Raw genomic sequence first — 23732 nt, forward strand, 5'->3', positions numbered from 1 at the left:
AACCCATTGTGCATAATGTTTCTTTTTTATCCACATTTAGATTAAATTCCAAATTAAATATTTACTATCGTTGCTTATCGTCTAATCTGATCTAAGTAAAAGAATTTAAATACATTGTAAATGTAAATAAAAATGGACACGCCATAGGAGAACAAACCATTTACCTGCAATAACCTTTTTGTGATTATAGTAATAGCTCAAGGCACTTTGAGGTTTTCATATAAACTTCTTTATCATTTCCAATTTATCCTAATTATTCATCAATTCTATTTTGTGTAACTAAGGAAAATCCATGGTCTAATTAGGACACATTAGATTTCATTGGGAAAGAGTTTACATCATTGTAGACAACTGAGTCTAATGACATCATGATTACTCAACCAATCAGAATGACCGATTTGCGTGGGAAGGTGTAACATATCAGATTGTAGATGGTAGAGTGTGTCATTTGGAGTATTGTAACCCAATGGGGTTGTTGTGTGGTGGAGATAGGTACAATAATAAGTGGTATTAGAACCCAGTGTTTATATTATTGATGATATTCAAGAATCAGATTTTTAACTGTGTAGTTTATTACAGGTAGGATGTTGTTACATCTTTTATAGTATTATATAGAGTTGCTTACATGTAACATATATTATTGCTTTATTTAATTACCAATGATTATTGGCAGAGTTTAGAATTGATACTTTCAAGTGCAAATAGAGCAATGGCTTAGAACATAGCTGACTTGAGTACTTCAGTTAGCTAAATAATAAACATAATTAAGTTTCTATAGCAACTATGACATTTATGCATTATTATAATAATAGAAAGACGCTGACAGCGGCAATAAAGATAATGTCGAGGTACGGCATGATTAATTCTTAAGCTGATGTTAATGTAGCGTTGAATCGCTTTTTTTTCTACTGAACATTATGACTCATTTTAAATTTTAGGTAAAAAAAAGTATGTTAATATATTTGTTATTCCATGCAAAATATGAATATGGAAATACTATACAGTAATATGAAGATATATAGCCATGTTTTATTGTAGCCTTATGTGTTCATGCTTGCATTTGAATATTCATGGTGTTATTTATGTACAAATTAGAATATGTGGGTTTATATTATATATTTTATTGTTTATCATAACCTGACCTTTATTAAACATAACTATATTATTTTGACATTACAGTACAGTGCATTACTATAATCGTCAGCTACGTTTGATATGTTAGTATTACATTGTAGTTTTAGTATACTATACTAAGTGTGCAGTACTATAGCAATTTTAACTCCTGAGAAAGTAAAACAAAAAGACCTTGCTATGTCTGTCAGCATGTAATTCACAAGAGTTGACTGCTGTTTAGTTTAATTTAAAAAGTACATAGACCTGCCTGCAGCTATATTAGTATAATAGTGTTATACTTTGTTTTATACAGAAAAAGGAATGTAACCCTACTGCCTACTGTACATGAATATACTTTTTTGCTATGGTATTTTTGATTCAGAGTACTGTATTGATGATTAATTAATAATAAAATTGAACTAAAACATTATGGGAGTTTTAAGTTGACCTAAATTCATAATATTGTCACATCATTCCTTCCACTACTAGGGTTCTAGATGCCGATTCAGCTTATTATTCGTAAAAGAAAAACATTTTTGGCACACATCACGTGTCATAACTATGCTTGAGCATTAGAATCACTGGTGGTGCCATTAAAGAAGCAATAATAAAAGTCTGTATTATTCCTATATCAAGGCATTATTTATTTGTATGCGCAAGCACATGCAGGTGTTTAACATACAGCAACTGTACTGTAAAATTGAATCCATTGAAGGTTTGATCCGTAGATTTATAGATAAGTCTGCTGATGTAATTCTTTGACTTGCTGTCAAAATGGTTTAGTACTAATACATTTGAAGGTTTTATATTGATAAACGGCATGACAATGAAAAAGAAATACTCTAGAATATTTTATTTATTGTATAAAAAGGTAAGAGATGGAATATTATAAGAAATCCTTCCATTTCATTTTATCTAAAAATTAAAATGTCAAGGAAAAAATAATCTAACACTAACGGTAATACTGTAGTAACTATCAATGAAATAATAGTAATTGCATAGGTTTATAACTATCTAATCCAAAGATATTGAACTTAAATTTAATTGACGTTCATAATATTTTGGAGTAAATATAAAAAGAAAAGTGATATCTGAACTACAGTAATGGCAATTAGTAATACAACTTTACTATAGACATGGATGAAATACACTAATGCCTCCAATCCATGCTGTAGCAAGTCTTAATTACACATATATTTTCATGAATATTATATCCCAAATGTAGGTACAATCCTTTTGTTAATACTGCAGGTTAGTTTTTCTGATGGGGTGAACCACACCAGACGATTCTAATAAAATGTATTATTGTATCAAACAAAGATATTTAAATAATAATTTTCTACTAATGCATTCACTTAGTTGAGAACTTGGTACTGACAATTGTTTGATAATTGCTAACCCCACTGTCAATTGTGGCTTAAAAATTGTATGTAAAGTTTTACAATGTCTATTATCAACTATGAATGTATTTTTATCTCAATAAAAATCTACAGTTATACTTCATTGGGTTTTTTAAAAGTTCACAAAATAAAAAAAAAACCGTTTGGTCCAAAGTGTACTTTTTTATATTAAGTACTAAGTAGTAAGTGATACTACGTTTAGTATAGTACAAAGGTAACAATTCATCACAATAGTTTTGTAATCTTTCAGTATTTATTTTAACAGACATTATTTATTTTAACAGACAAACATAATGCATGCTAATGCCAACATTGTGTAATACTGTACATCAGAATATTGCATCAACTGTTTCACTTTTGTGAAAAATAAGTAACTTGCTAAATAGTATGTGGATAAAGTAAGCAAGACAAAGTAATATATAATTCATATAATCTGGGTGCACAATTTATCTGCTATGGTAAATAATGGTTATTTGTTTGACCTTTGGGATGAGAATAATTATTTGGGAGCAAAATCTAGCATAGAAGCTTAAATAGGCCTATTCTTGACATTGTTTTGAAGAAACCACTTGCAAACAAACAAAACTGTACAAAAATATACTGTATTTACGTCAAAAGTGCATTTCCTATCAAATTTGAGTGAGGTTATACTTGTTTTGTCTGTAACCTTGAAACTGTGGGATAATTATCAAGGTGTTTTGGGGTCTGTTTCTGCTGCATAACGCAATTTAACCGGTTATTTTAAAATAGATTAAAAATAGATAACAATAACAAGACCGCGTTTCTGCTCAATTTGTGCTCCGAAATAACCGGTTAAATCTATGGGTGGTCGTCGAGCAAAACGTCATCATTACCCAAAATGCAATACACTCAAACGGAAGTAGCAAGTTGGCTGTTTGTTTACATCGACGTCAGTACACACGTGTGTGATATCGTCGAACATCTCAAACATGTTGTAAAGCCTACTTACCATCACTAATAAAATTAATTCTCATGCCGCCTTCAATAAACATGGGGAGGGTCGTGCAGCGCCCGATCGCCTAGGATAATTATTATCTAGCCTAATTCCTCAAAAAGGCGATGTCTACGGTCCTCTTCCCACGTGGACGACTGTTGTCTTTTCGCGAGCGAGGTCCTACTAAACACCAAACGGAAACAAAAACGAGACTCAGAATGTTGCAATACCTACCAAACGAGAGTATATAATTGTTAATTAATTATGAAAACCCAACTTTTATAGCAAAAATCGTCCGAATTTATGTTAAAAACGATGAGTTTAGCCGCAAAAACTTAAATCAAACGAGTGTATCCAAGTCATAGAATATCGCACGCACATAGTGCCTTTAATAGAATAATGAGTGTTGAACATTATTTCGTATATTTATGTACTAACATAAATAATAGCACATTTCTATGCTTAATAAAATCATATTTAATATATTATCAAAGACTCTGATAACCTTTGTTTTCGGTCGATGTGATGTTTTTATAAAAAATGATGATGTAAAACGATCAAAGTAAGATTGTTCATTGTTCTCCTATTAAATGCACTAAGGGCGTGCCATAAATACGCTCGTTCGGTTTCAGTTTTTGTTGCTAAATTCATCGTTTTTAACATAAATTCTGACGATTTTTTATATAAAATTTGGGTTTTCATAATTAATTAACCATTATCTATTCTCGTTTGGTAGGTATTTGCAACATTCTGAGTCCCTTTTGTTTCCGTTTTGGTATTTATAGGACCATAGGCATATCCTTCACGAGCGTGTATTAAGGCCTTAAATTGTTTAGCTTGGGTAGTCCGGAACTCCACCCCGAATTCCTCTTTTACTTTCGCAAAAATGCTGTTATATATCTGTGAATCTTTTCTATTGCCTGCCATCCTTCCCCGTACTTTCTCTTCCCCCACAACTGAATAACATATCTTGTGATTTCATTCATCCACATACATTCACTTCTTCTTTCGACTGTCAAAACCACGAGGAAAACACACGTGGTACGCGACGGTATCTGACCCGGGGTCACAACTGTCAATCAAATAACCGTTATTTCGTGTTGCAGCTAAGAATTGCTCAGCGATAACCGGTTAAACGGCGTTCTAACACCGATTTAAATTGGTGTTTTTAACCGGTTATTTTGCGCTGCCTTTTAACCGGTTACCAAAAATGTGTCCTGTTTCTGCTGGCAAGAAAATGGAGTTAATTTATTCACACCGATTTTAATTTATTCACACCGATTTTAACCGGTTATTTTTATGCAGCAGAAACAGGCCCATTGTCATAATCTATTAGAAGATAAATAATTGATTTTTAACAATAAATTGACTTTTAAACTATAAACCCTTGGATTGTTTAAAAAGTAATCCGTAAAGCAATTTTACATATTTTTATTTTTATCTGCATTTATTCACTTAAAATGTATTCCAGATATGTAGTGAACCATGTCTGACCCGTTGACAGGGCTTGCTCTCACTAGTCGACCCCAGGTTGTAAATTTCATTCAAAGATGAGATGATTCTCAATTACTCATGTCTCCTGACAAATTCCCTGAGGTATTGATGGATCAAAAACATCCAGAAAAAGTATTTTTGTGGAAATGTAAAAAGGAAATTATAACATAATGTAATGTGGTAAAAACATATGCTGTTGTCTAGACTTATGGCCACCAATTATCCCACTCAAAAAGAAATCAACAACAAAGTTAATATTTGTTATGAAATACTGTACAAAATCAAACTATTTATTTGATGAAGTAAAACAAATGTATTTATAATGTCAATTAAAATATGTATATATATTTGTTTGACGTTTTTGAAAGAGTAGTGAATAGTAGTACTGTATTTTTAATTTACAATAAAATACATTATTTCAGTTTGTAAGTACTGTAAGTGTAAACACTAAATAAATGAAAACAAAAAAACTACAATTAAGAAAAAAAAAATTAGCTCCAAGTTCATGCTTTTCTAATCAAACCAAAATACAGTAAATGATTTATGATGATTTATCTTAAAAATTGTCATTTCAAAATTTACTTGCACCGAAGTAATTGATGCGAGCCTACGGTCCAAAGAAGATGAGTTCAAATATTTTTCCACTTATTCCTAAGCATCGCTCTACTTAACCTATCCAGTAGGAATAAGTAATGTCAAGAATAAGCAATTTTTCTACATTTAATTATCATATTAATACTTAATTTGGTAAAGTTATTCTCTAATCAGTTTAGCTTCAGTGATAAGCTGTGCTGATGTTTAGACCTTAGGTCTATTCTCAGTTGAGTTAATTACGAATTCTACTTAAGACGTCTGTATAATTTTAAGATTGTCATCTTGTCAACATAGTAGAGAAATACATTGATGATATTGAAAATGATGATAATGATGGTGATTCTAATTTGTGATTAATAATTAAGATATTAATAATACAATGGTTTTGTCATTTTCTAAAGTGTGAACTTATGGCTATGTGGAAGAAACTATATTTGTTTCCATTTAACATTCAACACAATTCCCCTGAATTTGTTCTTATGATGATTACTCTCAACAGTAAATTGGTATACAATAGCACCCACTGCTTATAAGCTCAAATCCAACCTTATCCATCTGAAGTATTAGTGGTCTAGTAGTATGAACACCAGGCTAGTGATCTATAGGTTGCAGGTTCGATTCATATACTGTAGTACTTAATTTTAAGTATTTTCTTAAATGTATCAAGTACTGTATGGTACAAATAACGTCACGTCATTAATAGTACTTCTAGGTTCATGATGATGTCATGACAATATCCAGCATTGATATGAAAAAGTAGTAGTCATGTTTATATTTTATGCATAAAAAAAGTTTTATTGTAAATTAATAGTGATAATAAAGATCATTTACTTCAATGGTTGGGAAATTTTTATGCCAAAATGTAAATAAAGACAATTGTTGTTGGTGACAATGACAAAGATAGAATTTCTTTAATTCTAGGTCATTAAATTTATCATGTCCTCCTTTTCTATCAGTTCCAATAAATAAAACGTGTACATGAAGTCCTGAGAGTTTCCTCCCTTGGTAAACCAGGACGCAAACAGGACAGTGGACTACTGTAAGTCGTAACATACCCACTGTGTTAACTCTAACCACAAATTACTGTATATCAGGCTGAGTAATATAGATCATTAATCAATTTAAAGATTTCTGAGTAACCAATATAAAGAACAATTATTAAGAGATCATTTGAATTTAAAATTTACCTCAACTAGTACAGTAACACTGTAGTAGTTACATCTTTATTTAGTCCATATTCCAATTCCAATTTGGTTTTCATTCATTTGTTTATATATCATTTTTTGACAGAATTTGATAGATAAGGAATACAAACGGTTCCGTGAAACAAGCTGATTAAACAAACCGATTATATTCATAATTAAAAATAATCCATAGTTAATTTTAAGGAAATTAGTTACCTCTGACCACACCTACTGCACCTCACAAATCAGTTTGGGCAGACTTCACTGCATATTTTTTTCTTATGAATAGAGGATCTACACTATTCAGGTAACATGTCTTAATTTTAGAATTAATTATTTAAAGTTAAATTTCACAATGCTTTTCTGCTTCACTACTGAAAACAGAAATACATTAATGTATGACAACCTGTATGATTAAAATTTATATTTATCTTAAGAATATTAATATGAGAGCCTTTATGATATCTGTACAATATAAAACTCATTACCGAATTACTCATGCATTTAATGATTTTTTTCTATAGAATATTATAATAATAATTGTGTCTACATATTATGTGTTTTTATCGTCAGTTCTACTCTTCATCTACTCTTCTTTGCTTTTTTTTTTTTGGTTCATTACGACTGATTTGAAATGCATTTGAATTGAGAAGTAACTGAATGGTCCATTTCTTCTCAGAGGTCAAAGGGAGGGTTTAGTAGTACAGTAGTAGTATTTGGAACTACCGTACCAATCTCTATCTGTCACTTACAGTACTGTACAGTATGTTAAGGCTGCTCTAAACTCACGTTTGTAACTCTCTTTTTCCCTCTTAGTTTTACACTTTTTATGTCTTTTGTGACTTTGCATAATACACTATGTAAGCCCCATCTATCATTTGTTATTATTATTATTTGGTCCTGGAAATGTTCCCTAATAGGATATCGTGCAATTGTTGTTGGTGGAACATAAAAGAAAATATTTCATAAAGAAATATTACATGGCAATTTGGTAAATTATTAAATGTATTTGTAATATTGATAATAAGATAAGATAGGATGTTCTTATTATAGTATGATTTTTGTATGAAAATCCAGTTTTGTTGAATATGCAAAGCATGTTGCTTGATTGCTGCTTTTGGCAGTTTTCAAATTGTGTTCAGACAATATTGCTGAAGATTATATTTCAAGTGGTCGTCTGAAGAATATTAGATAGGCAATCTAGAGATTTCTCATCTTCAAGATGTCTGCATCTTACATTAGGCATTATAAGTATGCGCGCTAAGCATCCATTAGTATCTGTGTTTGACATTTGTAAATCATGATTTGTCTTGATGTAAATTGATGTGGTTCACTCATGTACTTTTGTTAATTACTATCTAGTATCCAATCATTGTAAGAACTGTTAAAAAAAAAGAAGTATACAGTACCAGAATCTGTTCTCACCTACTGCTAGTAGTACATACTGTAGTATGGGATATAGCTCTAAACAATATGAATGATTGTAAATATTTCTGGTTTTTAATTCAAATAACTAGATTGTTAAAAAAGACATTTCTAAATTCAAATTTGGAAATGTTAAAAATTATATTGGTTGGCCTGTGGAAATAACAATCCTCAAAGACAAAATGCAAGGACAAAAGCTCATCACAAGTAATTTGACCAATCACAAACCATGGCTTATTTGAACTGTCGCTTGTCATTGGTCAACTCGCTTTATATGTTGTGCTTTCATTACATCATAGTATGAACCATAGCTTAAACAAGATCGAGTGGCAGGATGAGAATCCGCTATGATGTCACTGCTTTAAAAATTTTATTTGTACCTGAGCACTGAGTTACTTGTATCAGCATGCTTTCTTAATTAACGAAGATGCGCAAATAATTATGTATCAATTTCCCGATAATGTCAACGCTAAATAAGCATGATAGCCTTTAACTTGCTGACCTAACGTTATACTTTTACTGATTACTCATTTTCTGATTTCTCACCACATCGTTCATCATAGTAGTTGGTAAGGTTCAACTTTGTACATGTACAGCCAATAATAGTAGCAAATGCTTCTACTAAAAATGTTGTAGTAATGTATTTAATTAATTATTTTAAAATTTAGAAGCATAGAGAAACTCCAAACTGGCCAGTAATGTTCTGGAAATTAATTTATAAACGGTGAGATTTTGAAAAAGCTAAGGTACTTCAACTGAGATGCGAGCCCAAAATTGTCCTCTTTATGCAGACATCCTACCATTAGACCACTGGAGCTTTCATGTTTTAGTTCAAATTCTTAGACACCCTCCTTGTATATATATTAATTTGATTGAGTATCAGAACTGTAAATATTTGTGAATTGTATTTTATGTCAGCATCATTTAATATAAATAGAGCAATGTTTATGTAAATTATAGACATTATGTATTCTTATGAGAGGGATTGAATGAGCTTGCAATTGCCATTTTAATTCCTTTCTGATTGTTTCAAAATGAGATTCATTTATCGTTCATCTTATTCACACATCTTATTATTACCTCATCCAGGTCTGTGATGTAATTGGTCGGCTGTGTCGTATTCATCTAAAACCATAGCAACATCCATTAGGATCATTGGAAAGCTTGTCAAGTTGTTAATCCGTTTCAATCTGAGAATGCTACTTGTAAAGAGGTGAAAGCTGATGGTAAACCATTTAAAATAGGGGAATAATTAAAGACATTAACAGCATTGCAGTTTCTTGGTTAAGATAAACTTTACAGTATCTAAATTTAAGCCCTAGATTTTTTCTTACACCATAAGAAGATTGTGCCTTTTATAGAACGAGGATAATAAAGACCGAAGTTTGTTTAAAGGCTCAAAAACCATCCTACGTCTGCTGTTTACCAATAGTTGTTTTGACCAGAAAAATAAGCATTTACATTTGACATCTCAGCGAAGAAGACACTTTGATCCATCATCCAGTATCAAAAGCAATAATGTGTTTTGTAATCGTAACATCCCGATCATTGTTATGGTCACTGCTAAGCATAGCAGTCACATTGGGACATTTGATCGCTCTTGCGCAGCCTTATTGGTTGATTGGGAAACCTCGTAACAAATACGATGGTGATCATATCAACCCCGACGTATCGGAAGAACGTTGGAGCCCTTCTATCGGGATTTTTAGTAGCTGCCGACAATTAACTCGGGTTTCACAAGAAAGTCTTGGATTACCAGATTCCATTTTATGTACAACATACACAAGAAGCTTTGGGGATATTGCAAATGGATATTGGAAGGCGTCTGTAGTGTTTTATGCATTTGGTTTTCTGATTTTAAGTTTTGTTTTTTGTGTGGCCTTTATTAGTTTATGTAAACGCAGTATTTGTCATAAAAGTATTTTCACAGTTTCTGGATTTTTACAAGCTGTTGCAGGTAAGCCTTTTATTTTTTTTTTTTTATTTAAAAATCTTTCAATATTACATTTATGAATTATTAATTAACGAGTGTACTTGTTTCTGCTTTTTTATGTTTGTTTATTTTTACACAAAAAACATACATTTATTAATTATTTTTTTCTCCAAAAATGTATTTTTTTTGTTTCAGTATTATATCCATTTATACATTTGATTGTAGACATTTTGAATTTTATAAATAGCAAATACTGCCAATAACAAAATACATCAACCACTATGGAGACAAAGGCTTAATTAGTGAGAGTGTTAAAAAAAAGTCCAGTTCACCTTTAATATTGTGTCAATATTTTGATGATGTTGAGTAGTGTGTTGACATGAATTGTAAAGATATACCCTTGAACTTCTTAATGAGTTCATGTTGTACAGTAGTCTGTCATTCTCAAAATTCTCAATGAAACAGCTTTATGGTACCAGAGTAAATATCCTATGGTTATCCTCACACCAAAGCCTAGAAAAACTGTTCAAATAACCTCATACCTGCCTAGGGGTTCGCCTTATCTCTTGCCCTAGGTGTCCTGTAAATAGCCTCGGACCATACATATGCTACTGTACAATTCAGTTTTCCGGTCACACTAGTTAATTAATTGTGATAATTTTCTTCAAATAGTATGATTGTATTAATTTGTTGAGGTAAAATTTTAATTTTTTTTTCGTTCATTAACACAAGACATGTTTTTTCTGCGTTGGTCAACTTCTTGTGAGTTATATGATATTTTGATTGCATATTTTAGTACACTACAGTTTCTCAGTGTGTTTAAATAATAGATGTTGATGTATACTTTTTCCCATGATGGTAAAGACTGGTTTCAAACAGCAGCTCATGTTACACTGCATCGTTGTATGTTTTATGGCAGTCGTACAGAATTTATATTGCTGTACATAACTTATATTGCTTTGCTGTAATTTAATACACATGATAAGCAATGGCCGAATACCAGTTTCTTTCTATAGTTTGTTACAATGTTTATTTATGAAACATTTTATTATGGAAAATATGTACATTTTAATATAAAAATGTAAATGGGATTGCAAGAAGGTGGTAGAGCATCGGACGTGGTTTGGTGGTTTCTGGTGGGTGATAGTAGTGGTGTTGGTAGCAGGTGTGTGTGGATTTTTTAAAGGGGGGAGGAGAGTGGGGGTAGAGGGGAGGAGGCGCACAATCATAAGAATTTTTCACAAAGGATGAGTGTGGATCACTAGAAACATTGGTTGTGGTTGTAGCATTGGTGGTGGTACTATAGTAGTAGAATTGATGGTGCTATTGGACCACTGGTCAGTAAAACACTGTAAAACTAAGATTAGTGATTCATAGAGCTATGGATATGTGAAATTGAGCCCTTTTTCCTTTTATGTTGTCACTGGTCAGCAGGTCAGTAGAACAGGTGCCATAATAGTTATTATGGAGATTAGTGACATTTGAAAATACACAAAAAGACAGAGGAAGTAGTATATGTTACAAAATAATTAAACACAGAGGATAGGGTGACCAGGGAGGTTCAAGGGTAGAAGTACCAGATTTACTCATGCATCATTAGAAATACGCTATTCACTATTAAAGAATCAACATTGATACAGAGACACTGTGATCCTATTGAGAAGGAAGGCCGGAAGGTAGAACAACAAGAAACTGTCGCCAGACAGGTAAACAAAAGGGCGAGGATCAGTGTCTTGTGTAAAACAAAAGAGAAGGCTTACAGTGGAACCAAACCTGACCCAAATGGGTGAATACTAATGGATTTGTGACCTGGGTCACTATGGAGTTGAGTCATTAAATGATTTAACGACTGCCTTAGTAATTACCTCCAGGTATACAAACCTTATTTTCTTTGTGGTGCAAGACTATGGAGAAATAAATTATTGTTTGGATAATTCTTTTTATTTCCATTTACTGTACTTGTGATATGAAAAAAAGAACATAAAAACTGCTATTGAATTTGTAGGGTTTTCATATAAAATGAATACTGTTAATTTTCATTTATACTGTTAACGATAACCATAATTAAAACTAGAATTTAATTCGTCACTTTGACGAATTATAGGTGATCATTTTTATCATTTTACTGAAATTAATTTTTTTTTAAACATGCACGTACGTTAACATACGATCGGAAAATGTTGATGTATGCCATCCTATTATATGCTTATAGTGCTGAGTTGTGCCTATATGCCATATACAATATGTACAGTATATACTGTATATCTATATACAGTGTAGCATAGGTGAAATTACGGGACACATGTTCTAATTTTTTGGCATGATGACGTTATCAAACTAAACTTTAAGATGACAATTTCGAAAGATAATTAATTGAGCAAAAAACTATAAGATTTGGAAAAAAATTTGGCAAGTAGAAGCGCTGTGCGCGCTCTTTGAATTGTGTATAACTTTGACGAAAAATATGAAAAAACTACTTTTTCACTTCAACTGGCCATATGTTAACGTCACAACATCCGATAGGCTTAATTTTTATATGAATTAATATCTACATTTCATCAGCTTTCATAATAAATTATAATCATCAAGGTAACCTTCAATTCTGAAGAGCTGTAAGATATTCAAATTTACTGCGAAGGTGAAATTACACGAACTACGTTATTCAAGTTTTTACGCGTGATGACGTCATTAAAATGAAGATAGTGTCAACTCATGATAAAGATAATTAATTAAGCAAGCACATACTGAAAGTTGTGCGAAATTCGAGCACACATAACCAAGATGCGCTCTGTTGAATGTGATAATCTACACAAAAAGATAACAAATCCTAATTTTTAAATTCAAGTGGCCATTTGATGACGTCAAAACATTTTGTACGTAAAATGTGTACATGAATTCATATCTACAACTCAATGGCTTCCAGAATAAGTTTAAAAAATCGGGGGTCATCTTGCATTCTGAAGAATTATTTTCATTTTAAAAAAGACCTATTTTTCACCATTTTCAGAACTTTTGTAAAATAAATGTGCGCATTTTGTCATTTTTAACGTGCTCGTATAGCGTTATTTTAAGTCGGAACTGACTCAAATTTGGTGAATGTACTAAGGATGGTGAGTAGAATGAGATTTGTAAAAAAATTCATATTTTTTACGCTTTTTAAGTATCGCGCGTGCAAAAACGCATTTTTGCGCAGTAATTTTTTGAAACACGCAAATGGCCTAATTCATGCTCTAAATTGATCAAAACTTAATTTTGAGCGTTTTAAATTTTTAACGCGCGATATCACGCGCATGAACCTACGTGTGCGTGCGTTTTTATTTGCTAATATTTTTACCCTTGATCTGAAATTTACGTGTAGTGAATTTCATTAATATGTGATAATGAATTATGGAGATATGATTGATAATGTGATTTCGCAAAATGGCGTATAAATGTCGTCACGGATGAGTGATCACGCTGGAAAGCTTATTAGGATTAAGTTGTATTATTTGAAAGATATTCTGAAATTTTTGTAATCATTGACATTAAACTTGTTGAGATAATTGTTACACAAAATAGTGTACAGAAACAATAAAAAGAAAAAAAATAATAAAAAAAAAAATAATAATAAAGATTTTATACAATAACAATAGGTGATCATTTTATTCTAAATGATCACCTAAAAAAACCATCTGAATTATAATGTAAACATTAATGAATGTTCTCCTCAATACAAATTCAATTTACACGTTAAACAGGCAAGGATATCTAATGCAAGCAACTACAATAATCTCTACAAAAACCATGATAGCTTGAAGCTATACAAGACGATGTCTCAAGGGAAATGCATACATTAGATCTTATCATTATTACAATTGCACTGGCTTCGGCGTAAAGTGTGCTACTATCGTAATAGTAGTGGAAAAACTATGTTGTCTTAAAATGTCAGTTATTTTTATAGTATGGTAAATAGCAGAGCGTTCTAGTTTTTTGCATTACAAGCCTATATGTAATTTTGTTCTAGATAGCATTACAGAATTGTGTATGCTATTTCTAATTTCCTTTATATTATAATAACTTGTGAATGAAAGATATAGATTATTTTTTCCAACCAATAGAACATAGATAGATGCTAATTTTATTCATATTATTATTATTATTGCGATATACATTATCAGGGATGCAGCTACATAGTGGGTTTCAAAAACATAAATGAATTGAAAAAATATATAAATAAAACAGTACTTTTCAGGTACCTAGATGTTTATGTGAGTCGGCGCTATGTTGGTTTGGGTGAGAGACCTTAAGCTTTAGGCTGGGTGGAAGACTTTGAAGTTCCCGCCGAGCACAATCACATCCATGACATTTGTTCACACTACAGAGACAGTACAATGTACCCTTTAGCATAAATATTATTAGGGCTGTATCTGGGATGTTTAGGAGGTAACAATTCACAAGTTTATTACACTCCTATTCAAAACACCTGAGGCAAAAAAAGATACAATGTTTTCTCAGGTGAAAAATAACCCACATTATCCATCCATGCACGTAGAATCCAACCCCTGGCTAACAATGTACGCATTTCATAATTGTATTATGACAGAATTTTTAGGAGCATCAGCTTGTTGTGTTTAGTGAGTATTCTTTATGTGTGAACACTGGTATGACAACAGCTTCATTAGGCTTTGTGTCGGCTGGATAGGTCTATAGAATTCTTCCGTTAATGTTTAACTAATTGAATTTGTAGATTTAACTTGCACGGTTCAATTCAGTTTGTACATGTGAATTGAATAAAATAGATGTGATGATTTTGATATTATCAAAATTGTATCTATACTAATTTTATGTTATGAGAATTAAGTGCAAAATAGAACGTTCAGGACCAAACAAAGCGTCAGTACCTTATTAGGGATGTCCCCTGAATAGAGGTTGATCATAGTGTTAAAACATATACTGTATTGTACCTTGTTTGCATTTCACTGAAACGTGTGTACTTACTTAATGTGACATTTGGCTACATCATTCTGGCATTCAGGCAATTGTAAATTGATGTAGAGACATGTTAAACTTGGAAAGTTAGTCAAACAGGAAAAACATAATTATGTTGGCACGTTCTGTTTTTAATGTTTTAAAAATATAGCTCTGAGTTGGTCAATGATAAATCCATCAATCCAACTACAAAAGTATATGAAATGAAAGAACATCAAATAGTTTTGTAATTGTACACATCTTGAATTATTGCTTTTTACATGGTCAAATTGAATACAAGTGTTTCTAGATTTAAACTAGGCTAGCACCACTGCTATGATGTAGTAAAATAGCTGTTTTATGACCTAAACAGCACCACTTCTAAGCCTTATAATGAAACCCAGATTTTTAATAAAGCCTGTGATAGTTCCCATCCATTAAATGAATAGTTTTACATTGCTAGGTATTACTGGTGTTTAGAATATAAGAATTGGTTCTTGTTTTTTGAAGGAATACTTTGGTAAACAATATAACATATTGTTGTCTACATTAAAATGTGTAATACCAATAATAGCCGTATGAATATTACACTGTTAAAATATTAATAAAAATTAATAAATAATACATTACGTTTTTATGGTAAATAATGTATATTAGGTTATTGAACTATTGTCAATGTACTTTTAAATTCTAGATACATTGCACTTTTACAGTCAAATGTATTCTCTTATTTTAGTATCTGTACAACAAAGTGGTAATGTCAGAGTAATGCATTGGAAATTATGCTGACACAGCAAAATAAAAAAATATATATTTTTGTAATTTAAAATTAGTTTTTCCTCACTCCTTGTGCAGTATTATACATGGCTTTACGTTAGTTGCTGTATGACTGTAGAGCTAGTTTTATATAATTACCTTTAAATGCACTACTTATTAATAATTTGATAAATCTTGTTTTGATTAAATTGCTCAGAATTCTCTTGAAAACAAAATTTATTTTAATTGAAAGTCATTAAAGAGTTGTTGATAATCTTCTAAAATTAGATTTCAATTTTAAATAAATGATCACTTAACGAAGATTAATATAGTTGACCTAATTGGATTCGCAGCCATCATGCAAGTTAGTTTTTACCATGTTTTCCTTGATTTTGTTTGACGTAGCCAGATTTTTGTTTAGTTTTTAGCAAGATGGAAATGGAGTGATGTTTGTATTGATTTTGGAAATTAATGGTCACAGTCATAAACGCTGCGTTAAGAGTTGACCCATCTATGGTTGACCTGCTGTGAGCCACTGTAAACCAATCCGTAAATGAATTAGTACAATTCCTTACAGATGATGAAGATTATGGTGATGATGCGTTTCATAATATTAGCAAGAAGTAGTCATTTCCAGTTGTCATCAAGTAGGCATTGTCTTCAGAGTAGAGTAAACAAAAAATGCTCCTCATGTAGGTCATGTTATTGCACTCTGCATCTTCCTTAATACATGATAATGATTGAGTGAGATCTGCACATCATTTTCCTCATCTTCTTAATTAAATGGTAACAAAAAACATTTTTAGTGTTTTAGGGAATATAATGTAATGTTTGTATATATATATATATATATATATATCTATTCTTCTTTCGAATTATATTAATTTATTTTGTTAAAAATACCTTTAAAAGTCTGGAAAAACAGCAGTTTATTAGGAATTAATCAAATATATATGTTATAAATATAATTAGTTGCTTTTAATAGCAGTGTACTTTTCATATTATTTATATAATAACTGTACTACTAAAATCACAAACCAGAAAATTATTCATCATTATCTTTACTGCTATTTATTTACCTTTATAAAATGTCACTGGTAATGTCCTACTTTTGAATTTTCACTTATGTCATCATGTTGGTAATTCTATCAGATCCAAACCTGTAGCAAACTGGCTGTGCAAATAATATTTGGCATATTATTTGTATTGAAATTTATGTGTGGACCATTTGTAATGTGTATTTTAAAGTATATCTTAAACTCAAATCAAATTTTTTTAAGTTGTTACATCCGGGGGACAACAATTTTTAAAGGAAAACCAGTTTATTACATAATACAGTACTGTCATAACAATTACCAAGAAACAACTATAAAATGGTAGCAACTGGCACTACTGTTTTGTTGGTAAAATTCAGAAGTATTGTTATTGATTAAATATAGAAAGTAAATTACGTGAAATTTATTTATAAGTACTGTATTGTACTGATTTTATTGGCACCATAAAACTTTGCCCACGTACAGCACTTTGTTTCCTTTGTTTCTCTTCATAGTTTATCTTAGTTCACTATAATCTATTTAAATACACAATAAATTATACATTTTTTTGTTTAATTTTCAAGGATCTGTCATTGTATTTTCATGGGACTTATTTTAAAGAGACCTGTCACTGTCTATGAAGACAGGAAGGAAGTGACAATAACCCAGATTCTACCAGGGGGTGATAAATCATAAAACAAGTTATTGTCATATTTTAAAAACAGTTGGTAGTGATGACTAAGGCTGTGTTGAAGACTTTCATTTTAGGAAATGTTGTGATAATAATTATATTTCTTGGTGGGGAAGGATGATTTCAGGTCTTAAGTCTCTAGTGAATCAGTTATGGTCATTAAAATAAAAACACTATACAAAATCGCTTCAAGGTGTACCATGACCTTCATAACCAGTTAAACTTGTGCTACAGATACCCACAATTATTCTCTGTGTTCAATACAATACCATAATGCTATTAACACTTACTTATCCTGTTCTGGGGCAACTCCAGGCTACAGACACAAGAGCGTCATGGTCCAACAAGGTTAAGAGCCCACATCAGCCCATAATTATTGTTGAGGTAAGACATTGTGGCACTTTGTGAAGTCTGATAATATTACTCACAAATGATTAACCTTGTAGCTTGAAAAGTAAACAGTCTTAACAGAACAAGATATAGTGGATTTTAATTGTGATATAAAACTTGTAAAATATAAAACTTGTGTGGTAGGGATTGGAGGAAGTTGTAAACAATATTACTGTAGTAGTGGGTTGAGAGATTGTCATACACAGTCTGTAGGTCATTCACCTTTGACATAGTACAAATCAAAAGTACATCAAATTAATAATATAATGACAATTAAACTATATTGTCATGTACATTCTGTAGTTCATTCACCGTTTCATAGCAATCAAAATAGCAGACACATAATGTGTTATTGTTAAACTTTCATAATTAATAATATACAATTAAAAAAAGTATCTGCAAAGTTACCTTTTGCCTATAACCATCATAAGTTTGTATTATTTCAAACATGATGAAACAGCTATGTATGTATGTAATAAAAATGCATACACTTATTTCTGTTAATGAGATCTATTAGCAGCAGACCTAGAAGTTTATATACCATACTGTACAAATATATAATATGATTTTCAACAGTTGAAATAGAACTACTGTATAGTGTTTCTTTAATATTCCGTTTTAAATGCTTTAAAAACATGTAAGCCATTAAAGGATTCATCACTGATCATCAAGCCACAAGGGCCATCACTTAACACCTCTACACCTCCAGGACTATTTATGAGGTTTTTGAGGAGTGGAGATATTGGCATCACATGACAATCTTATTTGATTAATATATTATTGCAATCATGGGTTTTACTTACCTAGATATTTCATCATTACAATTCATGTTTACTATGAGAAACATTATTTGGTTGTGTTAAAAATTGAAAAATATAGGTTTGATCAGTACAGTACATTTTCTGTATTTAAACTACTGTTTGTAAGCCCTATTATGATAATATATAAACAGCTGATCAAATTTCCAATGCTAGAATAACAACAACAGTTGTTTAAAAACAAGTCTCCTACCATAGAGGTATAGTTCACACCCTACCATTTGTACTTAGTAATCAGTGAATTTTACCTGGCAGTTTTAGGTTGTGCTTACAGTGAATTGGCAATAAACCAAGGAAACAATATATGTGAACATTTGGTAGAAGATTCTTACACCTGTGGAATCATTTAAGACAATCTTGCATCATTTTTCAGAAATGTACTTGATATAAATACTTTCTGGTCCACATCAGGTGGCACTTGCTTTTGTTGTTGTTTACTACAATGTACTTTACAACCTCTGTCTAACTGTAGGTCATAGTATTTTAATAATAATGATTAAAATCATTTCACTAGAAGAAACATTCTTTATGCAATACACTACATAGCAACTTCGTTTTGGAGCCAAAATAATACTGCCCCTTGGCTGACTCCTTTCTTGGAATTTCACCACATAGTACATTCATCTTTGTACTATGTAGGTGTTATTTGACTCATCAGTCAAAGATGATACACAAGATATAAATCATTCTACCATAAATGAATATAATACTGAATAAACAAATGTCCTGTTCTTTGAATGTCATCTTAAGGACAAAAAAATGTATATATTAACTAGTATATGGTAATTTACTTAATTTACCTGTTGATTTCTAATGGACCCCAATGGAAATAAGCTGGAATAATATTTACCGGCTTTTTGGGTTATCCATGGAAGACTACCGTATGTTTTAATTGTTCTTGTTTACCAATTGTAATGTATATTTGTGTACTTCCGAATAAATTCAAATCAAATCAAATCAAATTTCTTGCAGGTTTGTTTATCATCATAGCTCTATGCATATACCCGATTGGCTGGGGATCAGATGCGGTCCAGGATGTATGCGGAGAAGATGCAGCGCCCTTCCAAGTCGGCGATTGCGGAGTCGGATGGGCCTACTTCACAGCGATGGGATCTACAGTGTTATTATTTGTTTGTTCTGTACTATCCGTTCAAGCGGATATATCAACGTCACAGGACGAAATCCAAGATGAGATCAACAAAGGCAAATCATTGATTTGTCTCTGTTGGTAGATGTACTTAAGCATGAAACTTTCAGTACTGGGGAAGATCCACATATGGGGCCACACATCACACAATTTAGCTCATATTTAGATGGTTTAAGTTACTGTAATTTAATTATGCTTATTGCAGACCTCCTAACTCTCCCAATAATATCCCCACATCTCCCGCTCTCCTGCTAAAAAACAATTTCTCCCGATATTTTGGATAAACATACGAAATATCTTGATAATTTATAATATCTACTGCCTCTAGGCTCTAGATAAGATATTATTAGAAAACTACTAACAATAATATTGGTCCATAATTATGTATAAGATATAATAATATTGGGTTGGTTATCTATTTTCCGCCTATGGCATGCCATGACATACGCATGCTTACTATTATAGATGCTGCAATATCTTTCTATTTTTGAATATTGCCCTCTATAATTTGAGGTAATTTCAAAAGCACCCTCTATAGTTTGGACATGCTTTAAAATTACCGATATTTAATTTTTTCAAGTTGGGTGGTCTGTTGTTGGGTTAAACGCTATGTTAATAAGCTGTTATTTTAAGTGTTTTTAATCCATCTATAATTCTTGTAACAGATGATTAGACAGTTCTTATCAATTATATTCATTGTAATTTATTATAATAATATTACTTTTTTGAGGAAATACCAAAGAAAACATAATGAATATTTTACCCAAGGTTTGTTTATATTATTATTTTTTATTACATTTTTCCCAAATATTCTGTATACCTTGATTTGTATCTCCTTTAATAGTTTTATCCAGTAACAATAATTATTTAATAAGATATTATAGATATTAATAGATGTTATTTATTGTATTATATTTATTTAAAATGGTTTTATGGAAAGTACTACCAGGGAGATTTACAACTCCCTGGTACTACTGTGTATGGGCATCAACTGCATAGCTCATGTCATAGAGAGTACATGTTTTTTCTGTACTATAGAGGGTGTGCTACATCTGGTTTTGTTTGAGACAATAATTTTGCAACATTTTTCTGATCAGATGGATAGCAAAGTGAATTTTAATATTGCATTTCGATTCTCATATGCCTATATATAGTTTGTTCTGTCATGAGGGGAGACTTAAAGAATTGCTTTTGAGTATAGAGTATACTTTTGAGTATAGAGTATACTTTTGAGTATAGAGTATACTTTTGAGTATAGAGTATACTTTTGAGTATAGAGTATACTTTTGAGTATAGAGTATACTTTTGAGTATAGAGTATACTATTGAGTATAGAGTATACTATTGAGTATAGAGTATACTATTGAGTATAGAGTATACCTTTGAGTATAGAGTATACCTTTGAGTATAGATTTTACTGCAAGCAAAATGATTTGGTTTCATGAAAGCACATAAAGAAACAGTTACACAAGTAAAACAAGTTTTTTTTAAATGTACGAAACTATCTTTAGAATACTGTACAATCATGGTACAATAAAACATAAATGCTCATGCATTTGACAGTTCCCGTGAGAATTTTTAACAAGTTTGCTTGATTTATTGTGAAATATGATCACAAAGAAATTAATCATATTAAAGGGTATGACATATGAAATGATATGAATGTTAAACAGTCGTTTATGACTGTTGCCATGGTGATGTAAAAAAACCAATTTCATCCAAGGTCTTTGCCAATCAGGTTGTGAACCAAGGGATGTTTTTAATTTTCTACTAGGATCACATTTTAGAGAAAAAAAATGTTTACAAATATTTGTCAAGAATCATATGTAGTAGTAGCATGGATTAAAGAATAGAAGGATATGCATCGACGGTGACATCAAACGATTTTACAACGCGCTTGCCTATACTAAAGCACTGCTGCCAATCAAACAAACACGCTCATTGAACTCCGTGTCTCTAACCGCGGCCCTCTGTAAAACGCTGCGAATCAACTGTTACCTTTTTTGAGACCAAAACGTAACCATGTAGAAATCGTATGCGCAGTCTGAATGTTCTATTGACATGTCTGCGTCGATGATTAATTGACAACAACAATATATTGCTGAATAATTCTGTTTTAGTTTCATCACAATCGGACTACGAAAAGTTCACTTTCTTACGACTAGTAATTTTAAGTAGTTAGTAATATTAATAAAATATGCAATTTTTATATTTGAATTATCATTATTTGCCTGCCATCTTCTGTCATTAAAAATTGCGTTAATCTATAGAATATTAAATTATGCATTTGACCATGTATGTTGTTAGCGTGGCCGGTGTTCACCCATACAACAATCGTGTTTTTAATATATGGCTAAGCAGTGGTTTCTTCATAAATCTCCTTAATTATCGATGTGATTATATTTAAATTGTAGTGCCTGGTGATTGGCTAGTGGTTATGTCATCCACACCACATCCAATCATCGGGTCTAATTGAATGAAAACAGCGATCCCTGATCCGGGATTGGCTGGCTATGTATAGTTGCGATTCGTTACCTAGCGGTCGTTTTGAAAAGTACACGCAGGGCAAACTTAATCACGAAAAAACGAAGTACCTATTATTATTCACACAAGAAGTAAGACAACGGTGAGTATATAGATCATGATTACACGTTGTATCTACTACACTTAAGATTAGCCTAGGCCTACCTAGGCAGTATCAATGTCGGCAAATCATATGGTTTACTAGTAAGCCTAGAAGAAAAGGCCTAGGCCTAGTATCCTTGCTGATTTTGTAATTTTACATGTAGGGCTAGGCCGATACAACAAATAGTTATTGTCTCAGATGTAGGGCTACTACAGGTCATAAAATGCTACTTTAATGTCATAAAAACATTAGCGTAGATCAATCGCGGCAGAAACCTATACTAATTACAATTATAGCATTTACAATTCCTCATCAGAAAGGTTATAACTAAATTTGTCGTATAAATTGTTCGTCGCCGTTGTTGCTAGCGCTAAAACATCATGCCACCAAAGAACGCGCGAAAGAAGCGTAGCCAACAAGGTTAGATGTCGTTGCACATGTGCAGTAAACAATATATTAGGCACGCGACCGTTTCGTTGTTACCATGCGGTTAATTAAACTGATAACATTGTGGGCGGTCCGCGGTCTGTCGGCGAGAGTCAAGGAACCCTTGATCTCACGTCGATGCATATCCTTCTATTCTTTAATCCATGGTAGTAGTGATCTGTATTCATATACTGTATATACATTTTTCAACATTTTTACTTTCCTTTTGGAATAGACAGTTTTACTATTGTGAAATGTAGAATAATACTGTAAAAGGAGGTATTGCGTAGTAACAAATTCACCTAGCCTGTTTTTCTATCACTTTATTTGTGATATTAGCCCTACATACTGGTACGTGTCTTCCATTTTTGTCATCAAAAAGAAGACATTTAAAAAAAAAAAACAAGTGTGTTTTTGCTGTGATTTTCATACATTTTTAGACAAATTTATAAAAACAAACTGGCCTTAATTAGAAATAGAGATTTTAGATTCTAAATCCTCTCAAATCTAACATATTTGATTTATATAATATAAATAATATATAACCCTTGTTATTTAATCAACAAATATATTTATAATATTAATAATAGTGTATAATATTGTATAGAGTAGTATTTAGTGTTATAAACAAAATGTACAGAATATTACACATTGATGACTAGTATAAACTACTGAGTGCAGGCTAATTGTATTATGTACTTAAATATAGTTCTTCCTAAGAACGTATTTAATGTGTTAAGGGAAACTTTTACATACAGTAATGGTGAATATAGTTTTATTTCCTTCAAAATTGTCCCTTA

The 23732-nt window shown here is 31.5% G+C and overlaps 1 protein-coding gene across 1 annotated transcript; it reads left to right on the forward strand.

Annotated features, from left to right (window-relative positions):
• Positions 1-455: 455 nt before the first annotated feature.
• LOC144841133 (LHFPL tetraspan subfamily member 2a protein-like) lies at positions 456-22441 on the forward strand. Its single transcript, XM_078697332.1, has 3 exons — positions 456-579; positions 9255-10122; positions 19707-22441. The coding sequence occupies exons 2-3, from the start codon at positions 9684-9686 to the stop codon at positions 19964-19966; spliced, it is 699 nt and encodes a 232-aa protein (XP_078553458.1). The 5' UTR covers positions 456-579; positions 9255-9683; the 3' UTR covers positions 19967-22441.
• The last annotated feature ends 1291 nt before the right edge of the window (positions 22442-23732 follow it).

Source organism: Antedon bifida, chromosome 1 (assembly GCF_963402885.1).
Source record: "Antedon bifida chromosome 1, ecAntBifi1.1, whole genome shotgun sequence".
Taxonomy (NCBI): Eukaryota; Metazoa; Echinodermata; class Crinoidea; order Comatulida; family Antedonidae; genus Antedon; species Antedon bifida.

Bases quoted from the DNA above. Each gene is read 5' to 3' on its own strand.
- LOC144841133 (XM_078697332.1), top strand. From the start codon at position 9,684: ATGTGTTTTGTAATCGTAACATCCCGATCATTGTTATGGTCACTGCTA. The intron at 10,123-19,706 runs GTAAGCCTTTTA...AATTTCTTGCAG, and splicing joins ATTTTTACAAGCTGTTGCAG to GTTTGTTTATCATCATAGCT.